The sequence below is a fragment of the Oncorhynchus gorbuscha genome, unplaced genomic scaffold, assembly GCF_021184085.1.
Source record: "Oncorhynchus gorbuscha isolate QuinsamMale2020 ecotype Even-year unplaced genomic scaffold, OgorEven_v1.0 Un_scaffold_2179, whole genome shotgun sequence".
Classification (NCBI taxonomy): domain Eukaryota; kingdom Metazoa; phylum Chordata; class Actinopteri; order Salmoniformes; family Salmonidae; genus Oncorhynchus; species Oncorhynchus gorbuscha.
Window position 1 is genome coordinate 12,034 of NW_025746754.1, and position 16,141 is coordinate 28,174.

The 16,141-nt window shown below is 42.5% G+C and overlaps 2 protein-coding genes across 2 annotated transcripts in view; both read left to right on the top strand.

Moving 5' to 3' along the window:
• The window catches only part of LOC124025113, a 76,975-nt gene that overhangs the window by 835 nt on the left and 59,999 nt on the right, over nucleotides 1–16,141 (top strand). The window lies entirely within an intron of this gene.
• Nucleotides 225–6,495, top strand: LOC124025116 (gastrula zinc finger protein XlCGF67.1-like). The gene is made up of 3 exons (XM_046338781.1): nucleotides 225–252; nucleotides 416–563; nucleotides 5,711–6,495. Exons 1-3 carry the CDS (start codon nucleotides 250–252, stop codon nucleotides 6,160–6,162), a joined length of 603 nt encoding a protein of 200 aa, XP_046194737.1. The 5' UTR covers nucleotides 225–249; the 3' UTR covers nucleotides 6,163–6,495.

Below are 16,141 nucleotides of genomic sequence, written 5' to 3' on the forward strand. Positions count from 1 at the left end.
ATGGAGCATAATTTATACTTTTAAAATTCAATATTGACACAAAATCTCACTTAATTAATTTAAAGAGATATTAATGCCTCTGATAAGACCCTATGATTTTAATAATTGAGATGGTAATAAGTTTACCATCTGTTTGATGTTCTCATTAACACAGGAGAGAGACATGACTATGGTGGATCCTCTGGGGAGCTTCAACAACATCCTGATGCTGACGAGGAAGAGAAGAGTCTCTCCAGATCAGAACACCAGATGGTACAGCGTGGTCTGGTCTAGCATACAGCTTTCTCTCGCTGGGTCGGCTGGGTTTCTGTAAATCACTTTATGACAACAGTGACATCAGCATCCATAATGATGTGTGTCTGTGTCCCCTCTTTATGGTTACCAGGACAACGCTAGCCCTTCCTCCCTCCCGGAGTCCCTGTATCGTGCCTCTCCCGGTAGCACCTTACTGCTGGGTATGAAGAGGTTGTCTGTGCTGCTGGTGGACTGCAGGAAAACAACGGGGCTGAGTGGAACTGTGAGAGGAGGAGAAGAGAAGAAAGGTTCAGATTTGACACATCAAAGTAAGTGCTGTAGTTTAGTTTGAACAAATACAATAGATCTGCCATCTAGTATGTTACCAGGACAACCAGCAGAGTTCTGTTAGTTGACATGAAGATGGACTGGTATCTGTTACCAGGACAACCAGCAGAGTTCTGTTAGTTGACATGAAGATGGACTGGTATCTGTTACCAGGACAACCAGCAGAGTTCTGTTAGTTGACAGGAAGATAGACTGGTGTATATGGATGTTATGAATATCATAACACTGAAAAAGGATTCTGCCAATGAAAAGAGAGAAACCAATTGACCATATAAATCCTTGATGACAGTTAGCTTTGGAGAGAAAGTTTCAAGATGATCCAATGTAAGGTGCTTGTTTTACAAAAACTTTTCCTTAAACATTATGGATGTTACATTGCCTGTCCCAGTCAACGCCGCTATCTTTACAAGACTGTAGAACAGGCAAACTAAACTCAAGACTTTGGTCATTAATTAACTAGTACTGAAGAAAAGCTGTGATCAGGCTGCCCACTCAAGCAAAAGCTTCAAACTGTAACCAGTGCCGGCAACCTTGTTCAGGTTATCAATCAACCTACCAGGGTAGTGAGAAACAGTAGAGGAATGAAATCATCAACATGGTTTGATCATATCTTTACTAATGCTGCAGAAATGGGTTTTAAAGCAGTATCCAGATCCATCAGATGTAGTGATCACAATATAGGAGCCATGTTTAGGAAAACCACCGTTCCAAAGGCTGGGACTAATATTGTGTATAAGAGGTCATACAATTTTTTGTAGTGATTCCTATGTTGTTGATGTAAATAATATTTGTTGTTCCGTGGTGTGTAATGATGAGCAACCAGACACTGCCCATGACACATTTGAAACTGCTTATCCCAGTTACTAATAAGCAGCACCCATTAAGAAAATGACTGTAAAAACTGTTAAATCCACGTGGATTGATGAGGAATTAATCAATGGTATTATGAAGAGGGAGGCAAAAGAGATGGCATATAGGTCTGGCTGAATAACTGATTGGCAAACGCATTGCAAATTGAGAAATCATTTGACTAAACTGAATATAAACACTAACTACACTATGAAACAAAGATAAATGACATGAAGAAAGTAAAAATCTTTGGAGCATCTTCAATGAAATTTTGCGCGAATAAAATCAACAATGACAAGTCACTGGAGTCTGACAGCGTGGATGGAAAATTGAGGATTAATAGCGGCCGATATTGCCATTCCTATTTGCCTTGTCTTTAATTTAAGCCTACTAGAAAGTGTGTGCCCTCAGGCCTTGAGGGAAGCTAAAGTCATTCCACTACTCAAGAATAGTAAAGCTCCCTTTACTGGCTTAAATAGCTGATCAATCAGCCTGTTACCGACCCTTACAATTTTGGAAAAAAAATATTTGACCTGATACAATGCTATTTTACAGTAAACAAATATAGACTTTCAGCTTATAGGGAAGTTCATTCAACAAGCACAGCACTTACAAATGACTGATTGGCTGAGAGACATTGATGATAAAAATGGCTTTACACCCCCTGCTATATTGTGGATAAAGAGTTTTTCTTTTAAAATGTAACCTTTATTTAACTAGGCAAGTCTGTTATAAACAAATTCTTTTTTCAATGATGGCCTAGGACTGCCTTGTTCAGGGGCAGAACGACAGTTTTTTACCTTGTCAGCTCAGGGTTTCGATCCAGCAATCTTTCGGTTACTGGCTTACCGCTCTAACCACTAGGCTACCTGCCGCCCCAGAGCTACCTGTCTAACAGAACACAGAGTGTTCTTTAATGGAAGCCTGTACAACAAAATCAAGTTTGAATCAGGAATTCCCCCGGGGCAGCTGTTTGGTACCTACTTTTTAAAATCTTTACCAACAACATGCCAATGACATTTGAGTAAAGCCAGTGAGTCTATGTATGCGTTGACTCAACACTGTACTTGTCAGCTACTACATCGACTGAAATGACTTCAACACTTAACATAGAGCTGCAGTTAGTATCAGAATGGGTGTCTAGGAATAAGTTAGTCCTAAATATTTCTGATTACCTTAAAACCTCTTGGTGTTAGGGGGCACTATTTTCATTTTTGGAAAAAAAAATATTTTGTCAGTAAAAGATACTAGAATATGCATATAATTGACAGCTTTGGATAGAAAACACTAACGTTTCCAAAACTGTAAAGATATTGTCTGTGAGTATAACAGAACTGATGTTGCAGGCGAAAGCCTGAGAAAAATCCAATCCGGAAGTGCCCCAGGTTTTGAAAGCGCTGCGTTCCAATGACTCCCTATATGGCTTTGAATGTACCATCAACAAGCTTATGCTTTCTACGTATTCCCCAAGGTGTCTACAGCATTGTGACGTAGTTTTACGCATTTCTATTGAAGAATAGCCGTATGGGGGCACATTGCGTAAGTGGTCACATGGTGGCTCCGAGAGAGATTCTCACGTAAAGTGCAGAGGTAGCCATTACTCCAATCGGTCCTTGAGAAAAAGGAATTGTCCCGACGGATATATTATCAAATAGATATTAGAAAAACACCTTGAGGATTGATTCTAAACAACGTTTGCCATGTTTTTGTCGATATTATGGAGCTAATTTGGAATATTTTTCGGAGTTGTGACTGCAATTTCCGGGCGATTTCTCAGCCAAACGTGAAGAACAGAGCTATTTCGCCTACAAAAATAATATTTTGGGAAAAAATGAACTTTGGCTATCTACCTGGGAGTCTCGTGAGTGAAAACATCCGAAGTTCAAAGGTAAACGATTTAATTTGATTGCTTTTCTGATTTCCGTGACAAGTTTGCCTGCTGCTAGCAAGGCATAATGCTATGCTAGGCTATGATAAACTTACACAGACGCTTGTCTAGCGTTGGCTGTAAAGCATATTTTGAAAATCTGAGATGACAGGGTGATTAACAAAAGGCTAGGCTATGTTCCAATATATTTCACTTGTGATTTTCATGAATAGGAATATTTTCTAGGAAGATTTATGTCCGTTGCGTTATGCTAATTAGTGTCAGATGATGGTAACGGTCCCGTTCACGGGAAGGGTGTCACTACAGGTTAAGTTACATGGCCTACTATGCTAATTCTGTAGCGGCATTGTTAGAGAGGGCTAAATAAATATTTTGTTGGTGCGCCAGGCAGGTATTAACCCTAGTTATTAAACTTAGTTATTACCTATTATAACATTATTATTATAAAATATTATTAAAACCGAAAGGATGAGAGTAGAATAGATAGAGTAGCGCTTCCAGACACATTCTAAACAGGATGTCTTAAAGGAGGACTGTAGCATCTAATGATGAAACATTATGGAGTCTTAAAGGAAGACTGTAGCATCTAATGATGAAACATTATGGAGTCTTAAAGGAGGACTGTAGCATCTAATGATGAAACATTATGGAGTCTTAAGCTTTAATTTGTGGCATTGCACTTGTGAATGCATGAAATTTAAATATTTCAAAAAAATATATATATATATTTTGCACTCTGCAATTTCACCGGATTTTGTTGAAATGTTCCGCTAGCGGAATCCCTAGCCATAACAGGTTTTAATGTGTTTGAGCCAATCAGTTTTGTTGTGACAAGGTAGGGGTGGTATACAGAAGATAGCCCTATTGGGTAAAAGACAAAGTCCATATTATGTCAAGAGCAGCTCAAATAAGCAAAGAGAAACAACAGTCCATTACTTTAAGGACCACCACAAGAATGGAAGTTCCAGAGTTACTTCTGATGCATAAGTTCATTAGAGTTACCAGCCTTAGAAATTGCAGCCCAAATAAATGCTTCAAAGTTCAAGTAACAGACACATCTCAACATCATCGGTTCAGAGGAGACTGCGTGAATCAGGCCTTCATGGTCCAATTGCTGCAAGGAAACCACTACTAAAGGACACCAATAAGAAGAAGAGACTTGCTTGGGCCAAGAAACACGAGCAATGGACATTAGACCGGTGGATATCTGTCCTCTGGTCTGATGAGTCCAAATTTGAGATTTTTGGATCCGAGCGTCATGTCTTTGTGAGACGAGGAGTAGATCAACAGATTATCTCCGCATGTGTGGTTCCCACCGTGAAGCATGGAGGAGGAGATGTGATGGTGTGCGGGTGCTTTGCTGTTGACAATGTCATTGATTTATTTATTCAAGTCACCCTTAACCAGCATGGCTTCCACACCATTCTACAGCTATATGCCATCCCATCTGGTTTGGGCTTAGTCCCACTGTCATTTGATTTTCAACAGGACAATGACCCAACACACCTCCAGGCTGTGTAAGAGGTATTTGACCAAGAAGGAGAGTAATGGAGTGCTGCATCAGATGACCTGGCCTACACAATCCCCCGACCTCAACCAAATCAAGAGGGTTTGGGATGAGTTGGATCGCAGAGGTGAAGGGAAAGCGGCCTACAAGTTCTCAGCATATGTGGGAACGCCTACAAGACTGTTGGAAAAGAATTCCAGGTGAAGCTGTTTGAGAGAAAGCAAGGGTGGCAACTTTTGAAGAATAAAATATATATTTTTGATTTAACACTTGTGGTTACTACATGATTCCATGTGTTTTTTAATCATTTTGATGTCTTTATTATTCTACAATGTAGAAAATAGTAAAAAATACAGAAAAACCCTTAAATGAGTAGGTGAGTCCAAACTTTTGACTGGTACTGTACATTAAATTCCCCGACAACAGCTCCAGTGGACATTCCTGCAGTCAGCATGCCAATTGCCCGCTCCCTCAGAGATCTGTGGCATTGTTGTGTGAACAAACTGCACATTTTCGATGTAGCCTTTTATTATCCCCAGCACAAGGTGCACCTGTGTAATAAGAAAGCTGTTCAATCAGCTTCTTGATATGCCTCACCTGTCAGGTGGATGGATTATCTTGGCAAAGAATACATGTTGACTAACAGTGATGCTCATGAAACATCTTTTTTTTGTGTTCTGACTTGTAAAACAGGATGAATAAGTAATGTAAACATAGCAGTAATTACCAGGAAGCTCTACATTTGTTTTAAAATCACACTAAGATTGTTAAAACTGGCCTCAGGTTATTGAGAGATCTGATTTAGGATTTACCCTCGTAGCAAGGTTGTTTTATCATGTGCTTTCATTCCGGTCTCTATTTAAAAACAACACTGTCTTTGGCAGGAGAAAGACCAGACTCAGAGGAACCAGAGCCAGGGACGTCCAAACCAGCAAGACGACACCAGTGCTCCCAGTGTGAAAAGAGTTTTAAACAGGAAGCACAACTGAAAAAACATAAGAGAATACACACAGGGGAGAAATCTTACCAATGCTCCCAATGTGGAAAGTGTTTCACCCGGTCCGGGATGCTGAAACGACATGAGAGAATACACACAGGAGAGAAGCCTTACCACTGCTCCCAGTGTGGAAAGTGTTTCACCTGGTCGGGGATGCTGAAACGACATGAGAGAATACACACGGGAGAGAAGCCTGGAGAGAAGCCTTACCACTGCTCCCAGTGTGGAAAGTGTTTCAAGCAGTCGGGGGAGCTGAAACAGCATGAGAGAATACACACGGGGAGAAGCCTTACCACTGCTCCCAGTGTGGAAAGTGTTTCACCTGGTCGGGGATGCTGAAACAACATGAGATAATACACACAGGAGAGAAGCCCTACCACTGCTCCCAATGTGGAAAGTGTTTCAACCAGAGTGGACACCTGAAACAACACGAGAGAATACACACAGGGGAGAAGCCTTACCACTGCTCTGAGAGAACATGAGAGAATACACACAGGGGAGAAGCCTTACCACTGCTCCCAATGTGGAAAGTGTTTCACTCAGTCGGGGAAGCTGAAAAAACATGAGAAAATACACACAGGAGAGAAGCCCTACCACTGCTCCCAATGTGGAAAGTGTTTCAACCAGAGTGGACACCTGAAACGACATGAGAGAATACACACGGGAGAGAAGCCTTACCACTGCTCCCAGTGTGGAAAGTGTTTCGCCCGTTCGGGGAGCTGAAACGGCATGAGCGAATACACACAGGAGAGAAGCCTTACCACTGCTCCCAGGGTGCAAACCATTTGCCCATTTAGGAAGCCTTAAAGAACACATTAGACTGCACACAAAATCAAATCAAAATCAAATTTTATTTGTCACATACACATGGTTAGCAGATGTTAAATGCGAGTGTAGCGAAATGCTTGTGCTTCTAGTTCCGACAATGCAGTGATAACCAACAAGTAATCTAACTAACAATTCCAAAACTACTGTCTTATACAAAGTGTAAGGGGATAAGGAACATGTACATAAGGATATATGAATGAGTGATGGTACAGAGCAGCATACAGTAGATGGTATCGAGTACAGTATATACATATGAGATGAGTGTGTAGACAAAGTAAACAAAGTGGCATAGTTAAAGTGGCTAGTGATACATGTGTTACATAAGGATGCAGTCGATGATGTAGAGTACAGTATATACATATTCATATGAGATGAATAATGTAGGGTAAGTAACATTATATGAGGTAGCATTGTTTAAAGTGGCTAGTGATATATTTACATCATTTCCCATCAATTCCCATTATTAAAATGGCTGGAGTTGGGTCAGTGTCAATGACAGTGTGTTGGCAGCAGCCACTCAATGTTAGTGGTGGCTGTTTAACAGTCTGATGGCCTTGAGATAGAAGCTGTTTTTCAGTCTCTCGGTCCCAGCTTTGATGCACCTGTACTGACCTCGCCTTCTGGATGATAGCGGGGTGAACAGGCAGTGGTTCGGGTGGTTGATGTCCTTGATGATCTTTATGGCCTTCCTGTAACAACGGGTGGTGTAGGTGTCCTGGAGGGCAGGTAGTTTGCCCCCGGTGATGCGTTGTGCAGTCCTCACTACCCTCTGGAGAGCCTTACGGTTGAGGGCGGAGCAGTTGCCGTACCAGGCGGTGATACAGCCCGCCAGGATGCTCTCGATTGTGCATCTGTAGAAGTTTGTGAGTGCTTTTGGTGACAAGCCGAATTTCTTCAGCCTCCTGAGGTTGAAGGCTTAGAAAAGCTCAGACTGTGGGAAAACATATTACTCATAAGTCACTTAAACGTCACTAGAGAATCCACACAGGAGAGAGAAATTACTTCTCTTAGCGTGTATGTTGATATTTCACATCACATTGTCTTAACATTCATCAGAGAACATACACAGTGCTCCTGTTCTATTATATTGTTGACTGACATTTACATTTAAGTCATTTAGCAGACGCTCTTATCCAGAGCGACTTACAAATTGGTGCATTCACCTTATGACATCCAGTGGAACAGTCACTTTACAATAGTGCATCTAAATCTTAAAGGGGGGGTGAGAGGGATTACTTATCCTATCCTAGGTATTCCTTAAAGAGGTGAGGTTTCAGGTGTCTCCGGAAGGTGGTGATTGACTCCGCTGTCCTGGCGTCGTGAGGGAGTTTGTTCCACCATTGGGGGGGCCAGAGCAGCGAACAGTTTTGACTGGGCTGAGCGGGAGCTGTACTTCCTCAGTGGTAGGGAGGCGAGCAGGCCAGAGGTGGATGAACGCAGTGCCCTTGTTTGGGTGTAGGGCCTGATCAGAGCCTGGAGGTACTGAGGTGCCGTTCCCCTCACCGCTCCGTAGGCAAGCACCATGGTCTTGTAGCGGATGCGAGCTTCAACTGGAAGCCAGTGGAGAGAACGGAGGAGCGGGGTGACGTGAGAGAACTTGGAAAGGTTGAACACCAGACGGGCTGCGGCGTTCTGGATGAGTTGAAGGGGTTTAATGGCACAGGCAGGGAGCCCAGCCAACAGCGAGTTGCAGTAATCCAGACGGGAGATGACAAGTGCCTGGATTAGGACCTGCGCCGCTTCCTGTGTGAGGCAGGGTCGTACTCTGCGGATGTTGTAGAGCATGAACCTACAGGAACGGGCCACCGCCTTGATGTTGGTTGAGAACGACAGGGTGTTGTCCAGGATCACGCCAAGGTTCTTAGCGCTCTGGGAGGAGGACACAATGGAGTTGTCAACCGTGATGGCGAGATCATGGAACGGGCAGTCCTTCCCCGGGAGGAAGAGCAGCTCCGTCTTGCCGAGGTTCAGCTTGAGGTGGTGATCCGTCATCCACACTGATATGTCTGCCAGACATGCAGAGATGCGATTCGCCACCTGGTCATCAGAAGGGGGAAAGGAGAAGATTAATTGTGTGTCGTCTGCATAGCAATGATAGGAGAGACCATGTGAGGTTATGACAGAGCCAAGTGACTTGGTGTATAGCGAGAATAGGATCCAAGCGTGGGCCGCGCCGGAGATGCCCAACTCGGAGAGGGTGGAGAGGAGGATCTGATGGTTCACAGTATCGAAGGCAGCCGATAGATCTAGAAGGATGAGAGCAGAGGAGAGAGAGTTAGCTTTAGCAGTGCGGAGCGCCTCCGTGATACAGAGGAGAGCAGTCTCAGTTGAATGACTAGTCTTGAAACCTGACTGATTTGGATCAAGAAGGTCATTCAGAGAGAGATAGCGGGAGAGCTGGCCAAGGACGGCACGTTCAAGAGTTTTGGAGAGAAAAGAAAGAAGGGATACTGGTCTGTAATTGTTGACATCGGAGGGATCGAGTGTAGGTTTTTTCAGAAGGGGTGCAACTCTCGCTCTCTTGAAGACGGAAGGGACGTAGCCAGCGGTCAGGGATGAGTTGATGAGCGAGGTGAGGTAAGGGAGAATGTGTTTAGTAAGTCGCTCTGGATAAGAGCGTCTGCTAAATGACTTAAATGTAAATGTAAATATGAAATTAAATGGTACAGGGTATACTCAAACATATATTTGTTTGTTCTTATTAGAAAACATGAATTGAATATGGAATCTGTCAGTTTGAATATAAAGAAGATCAGGTTCCTTCTTTTAAACGGTCCTTTTTTTAAACTCTCTGTGTTTATCTGGGTGTGTCATTCCTCCAGCACTACAGATAATCAAGTGATATTTGGATGTGATGCATTTGTTCCATTGTTGACATTTGCATTGTTGGCCTACTGATGATTTAATGAAATGAAAATGTTCAGACTCTGTAATGGAAAACGTTAATTGTTTGTGTGTCCACATAACTGAGTATGTGACTAACCTTGTGAAACTGTCCTATTATAATCTCCTGGTTTTGGGACTATCATCCTGTGTTGCAAACCAATTTACACCTGTGTCCTTGTATGAATAAAGTCCCTCCCAGGAACAGGCAACTATAAAGATATGTGCTAATCACCCAATGCTTCAGGAATTCAGACTGTCTACACTGCACTGTGCAACTCTGTTATTCTCTCTGAGCTCAGAAATAAAGAATCTTGGTTTGACTTGGACTCCAGCAGATCCTTATTTTATAATATCCACCACAACTCTCCCACAGATTGCTGTTTATCATTGTCTCATAGAAGAGTTCCTCTTTCGACTTTCCTGGGGGCAATTACAAACCTCCCACTGGTTGAATAAACGTTGTTACCCGAATGATCAGATTATTATTTTATTTGTCAATTGGCAAGCAAGCATCGATCATCATGTCACCAGAATATGAACCTCAAAATGTATTGGAATTGAGCATCAAGCTCATCACATGTACTTTCACCAACCCTGTGAAGTTCATAACTTATTTCATCTGTAGCCTAATAAACTACATGGTTTCTCCAAGTTTTAGAGGGAGGACCACACAACATATCATCACGTGACTCCAAGTTAACTAAGACATGATGGTTATTATATAAATATTTGTACATAAAGGAGTTTCCATCAGCCATTTCTCACTAAAACATTTTTACTGACACAAATATACAAACAAATGTCAAACAAAGTAACATATCGTCTGTCGCCATTTATAAAAATGTTCAGGCATATCCTGTTTCCATCAGCCCGGTCATTACTTTTGAAATGGTTGGATCAATATCCACCTTCATGATATGGATGAAGCCTGATTTGGAATGTCTGAGTAGTTCTATCTGATGTCATAATACACCCCTCTGATAGTGATACATTTGTTACTTACAGGGCACCACTGCCCCTGACCAGCTGAATGCAGGTGGGCTCTCCTGTCAACATGGGGCTCCTGCTGCAGGAAGCCTAGCGGTTAACAGTGTTGGGCCAGTAACTGAAAGATCCCTGGTTTGAATCCCAGAGAGGACTAGGTGGAAAATCTGTCAATGTGCCCTTGAGGGCTGCAACAGGAGCCTCGTGTTGACAGGAGAGCCCAGCTGCACTCAGCTGGCCAGGTGTCTTAACAGGAACAGGATGTGCCTGTCCAACACTCTTCCCCACATCAAGGATGGTGTCACATGGTCACGCAGCTCTCTTCATTGAGGAGACACACTAGAAGCATCAGTAAGTCATCACAAATGACTATTTCTAAAGAAAGATTATAGACAAGTAGAATGGGACAGGTTTCTTATAGGCTCCACATTACTGGACATAATAACATATTAACTTTGTGCTGTTGATGTATTGCTGCTAATAATATTATTTCAGAGAGTCTGAAACTCTGCTCCTAACAAGGAAGTACTCTGCTCCTAACAAGGAAGTACTCTGCTCCTAACAAGGAAGTACTCTGCTCCTAACAAGGAAGTACTCTGCTCCTAACAAGGAAGTACTCTGCTCCTAACAAGGAAGTACTCTGCTCCTAACAAGGAAGTACTCTGCTCCTAACAAGGAAGTACTCTGCTCCTAACAAGGAAGTAATCTGCTCCTAACAAGGAAGTACTCTGCTCCTAACAAGGAAGTACTCTGCTGCTAACAAGGAAGTACTCTGCTCCTAACAAGGAAGTACTCTGCTCCTAACAAGGAAGTACTCTGCTCCTAACAAGGAAGTACTCTGCTGCTAAAAAGGAAGTAATCTGCTCCTAACAAGGAAGTACTCTGCTCCTAACAAGGAAGTAATCTGCTCATAACAAGGAAGTACTCTGCTCCTAACAAGGAAGTACTCTGCTCCTAACAAGGTAGTACTCTGCTCCTAACAAGGAAGTACTCTGCTCCTAACAAGGAAGTACTCTGCTCCTAACAAGGAAGTACTCTGCTCCTAACAAGGAAGTACTCTGCTCCTAACAAGGTAGTACTCTGCTCCTAACAAGTAAGTACTCTGCTCATAACAAGTAAGTACTCTGCTCATAACAAGGAGGTACTCTGCTCATAACAAGGAGGTACTCTGCTCCTAACAAGAAAGTACTCTGCTCCTAACAAGCCACCAATTGTGCAAGTTCTCCCACTTAAAAAAATGAGAGAGGCCTGTAATTTACATCAGGAGATACCTTAATACCAGCAACAGTGTGTGAAAACCTTGTGAAGACTTACAGAAAAAAATTGACCTCTGTCATTGCCAACACAGGGTATATAACAAAGTATTGAGATAAACAATGTGATTTTCTGGATTTTTTTCTCATTTTGTCTGTCATAGTTGAAGTGTACCTATGATGAAAATTACAGGCCTCTCTCATTTTTTTAAGTGGGAGAACTTGCACAATTGGTGGCCGACTAAATACTTTTTTGCCCCACTGTATGTTAATCTCTAGGAGATAGAACAAGTCTCCTTCCTGAGCGGTATGACGGCTGTGTGGTCCCATGGTGTTTATACTTGCATACTGTTGTATGTAAAGATGAACATGGTATCTTCAGGCGTTTGGAAATTTCTCCGAAGGATGAACCAGACCTGTGGAGGTCTACAATTCTTTTTCTGAGGTCTTGGCTGATTTCCACATGATGTCAAGCAAAGAGGTACTGAGTTTGAAGGTAGGCCTTGAAATACATCCACAGGTACACCTCCAATTGACTCAAATTATGTCAATTAGCCTATCAGAAGCTTCAAAAATATGACATCATTTCTGGCATTTTCCAAGCTGTTTAAAGGCAAAGTCAACATAGTGTATGTAAACTTCTGACCCACTGGAATTGTGATACAGTGAATTATAAGTGAAATAATCTGTCTGTAAACAATTGTTGGAAAAATGACTTATGTCATGCACAAAGTAGATGTCCTAACCGACTTGCCAAAACTATAGTTTGTTAACAAGACATTTGTGGAGTGGTTGAAAACCGAGTTTTAATGACTCCAATCTCAGAGTATGTAAACATCCCTGTATATAGCCTCCACATTAACTCTGTACTGGTACCTCCTGTATATAGCCTCCACATTAACTCTGTACTGGTACCTCCTGTATATAGCCTCCACATTGACTCTGTACTGGTACCTCCTGTATATAGCCTCCACATTAACTCTGTACTGGTACCTCCTGTATATAGCCTCCACATTGACTCTGTACTGGTACCTCCTGTATATAGCCTCCACAATGACTCTGTACTGGTACTTCCTGTATACAGCCTCCACGTTGACTCTGTACTGGTACTTCCTGTATATAGCCTCCACATTGACTCTGTACTGGTACCTCCTGTATATAGCCTCCACATTGACTCTGTACTGGTACCCCCTGTATATAGCCTCCACATTGACTATGTACTGGTACCCCCTGTATATAGCCTCCACATTGACTCTGTACTGGTACCTCCTGTATATAGCCTCCACATTGACTCTGTACTGGTACCTCCTGTATTTAGCCTCCACATTGACTCTGTACTGGTACCTCCTGTATTTAGCCTCCACATTGACTCTGTACTGGTACCTCCTGTATATAGCCTCCACATTGACTCTGTACTGGTACCTCCTGTATTTAGCCTCCACATTGACTCTGTACTTCCTGTATTTTGCCTCGTTATTGTTTTTTTATTGTTACTTTTTTTATTTAGGAAATATTTTCTTAACCCTTATTTTTCTTAACTACATTGTTGGTTAAGGGCTTGTCAGTAAGCATCAGTGAAATACGGAACCGTTCGGTGTTTCATCTAAAGGGTGGCATCCCTAAATCTAAATATTCTTGTTACATTGCACAACCTTCAATGTTATGTCATAATTACTTAAAGTCCTGGCAAATTAGTTCGCAATGAGCCAGGCTGCCCAAACTGTTGCATCTACCCTGACTCTGCGTGCAATGAACGCAAGTAGTTATAACTAGTGATTATGATTGATTGATTATTCTTTATAAGAAGTTTAATGCTAGCTAGCAATTTAACTTGGCTTCTACTACATTCCTGTAACAGGCAGGCTCCTCATGGAGTGCAATGAGAGGCAGGTGGTTAGAGCGTTGGACTAGTTAACTGTAAGGTTGCAAGTTTGGATCCCCCGAGCTGACAAGGTGAAATTCTAGCGTTCTACCCCTGGACAAGGCAGTTAACCACCGTTCCTAGGCCGTCATTGAAAATAAGAATGTGTTCTTAACTGACTTGCCTAGTTAAATAAAGATTAAATAAAGGTGTAAAAAATAAATGTTATAAAAACTTGAAATCGGCCCTAATTAATCGGCCTACGTCTAATATGAAGTATGTCAGTTTCAATGTTACGGTCTTTGATTCAATTATATTTTTGAAACTCAGGCTGTGTGTGTTTATCTGCGTCATTCCTTGATCATTCCTTGTGGTCCTGTAGCTCAGTTGGTAGAGTATAGTGCTTGTTAAACCAGGGTAGTGGGTTTGATTCCTGGGACCATCCATATGTAAAGTGTTTGCAAACATGACTGCAAATCCCTTCGGATAAAAGTGTCTACTAAATGGCAGATATATCCACTGATTATACCAAACATTTCGAACACCTTCCTAATATGGAGTTGGACCCTCCCCTTTCTCCCTAAGAATAGCCTCAATTCGTCGGGGCATGGACTCTACAAGGTGTCGAAAGCTTTCCACAGGGATGCTGGCACATGTTGACTCCAATGCTTCCTTTGGGTGCAGTGGAGGCTCCTCAGAGGAGGAAGGGGAGGCTCCTGAGAGGAGGAAGGGGATGCTCCTCAGAGGAGAAAGGGGAGGCTCCTCAGAGGAAGAAGGGGAGGCTCCTAAGAGAAGGAAGAGGAGCTTCCTCAGAGGAGAAAGGAGAGGCTCCTCAGAGGAGGAAGTGGAGGCTCCCGAGAGGAGGAAGAGGAGCTTCCTCAGAGGAGGAAGTGGAGGCTCCCGAGAGGAGGAAGAGGAGCTTCCTCAGAGGAGGAAGGGGAGGCTCCCGCGAGGAGGAAGAGGAGCTTCCTCAGAGGAGGAAGGGGAGGCTCCCGCGAGGAGGAAGAGGAGCTTCCTCAGAGGAGAAAGGGGAGGCTCCTCAGAGGAGGAAGTGGAGGCTCCTGAGAGGAGGAAGGGGAGGCTCCTGAGAGGAGGAAGGGGTCGACCCTCCTCCTCAGTGATTTTCGTAAAAATGAAAATGATAAAACATGTAAAAAAGTTTAATCCTTTTTAGATAAAACTATATTAAAAATAATCACGTCACCAAATAATTGATGAAAACATGAAGGTCTACAGTAGCCTCAGCAGCATTCTGTAGGGTAGCACCATGGTGTAGCCTGGAGAACAGCGAGTTTCCGTTTCTCCTCTGAGTAATTTGACTTCAATACAAACCTATGAGGTTTTGGAAACTTTTTTTTTCACCTGGTCACATACAGCTGATGTGTTGTGCATTGAAGTCCAGAAGTGTGTGGTCCTTCTGTAGCTCAGTTGGTAGAGCATGGCGCTTGTAACGCCAGGGTAGTGGGTTCGATTCCCGGGACCACCCATACGTAGAATCTATGCACACATGACTGTAAGTCGCTTTGGATAAAAGCGTCTGCTAAATGGCATATATTATATTATTATTATATTAAGCGAAGGGAAAAGGTGAGAGGAGGAGAGAAGGAATACAACGTGGCTGTAATGAAAGTGATCTCTGTTTACACATGATCAGGGGTGTATTCATTTCTTAAACGGAACAAAATGGCGATAAACATACCTGAATTTGTTTTTTTTTAAACTCTCGTTTGCAACTGCTGGACTAATGATTACATTCTAGATCAGTAGGCGAGAGTGTGCAAGGCGGTATTGAATGTGTCACTGTCTGTCACCTTAAATTATTCTCTCAACCTGTGTGCACCTACGTTGTAAACTTTCATTCATAGACTAGGTTGTAGCTACCTCATGATGGGTATAGGGAAAATGTGAGTACCATCTAGTATCCTAGACCTATCACTGTTACATTGAACAGGGTGAATGGAATATGAATGACAGTCATCCAACATGCTGTAGTAGAAATAAGGACATGCCCATGAAAAACAAAATGGTCCTCCCTCATCTTAAACGGCACTGACCTCCACTGTTACGGTGGTGGACCATTCTTGGTACACATGGGAAACTGTTGAGTTGGAAAAACAAATCACAAATCGGTGCGCCTGGAACCTACTACCATACCCCATTCAAAGGCACTTAAATATTTAGTCTTCCCAATTCACCCTCTGAATGGTACTCAGACACAATCCATGTCTCATTTGTCTCAAGGCTTAACAATCCTTCTTTAACCGGCCTCCTCCCTTCATCTACACGGATTGAAGTGAATTTAACTAGTGACATCAGTAAGGGATCATAGCTTTCACCTGGATTCACCTGGTCAGTCTATGTCATTGAAGGAGCAGGTGTTCTTAATGTTTTGTATACTCAGTGTATAGCAGGACAGATATTCAAGTGCTATTTCCATGTGATGCATTTGCTCTATTGTTTACAGGATTATTTGTATCTTATAGAGCATGGCTTTAAGGGAAGAGTA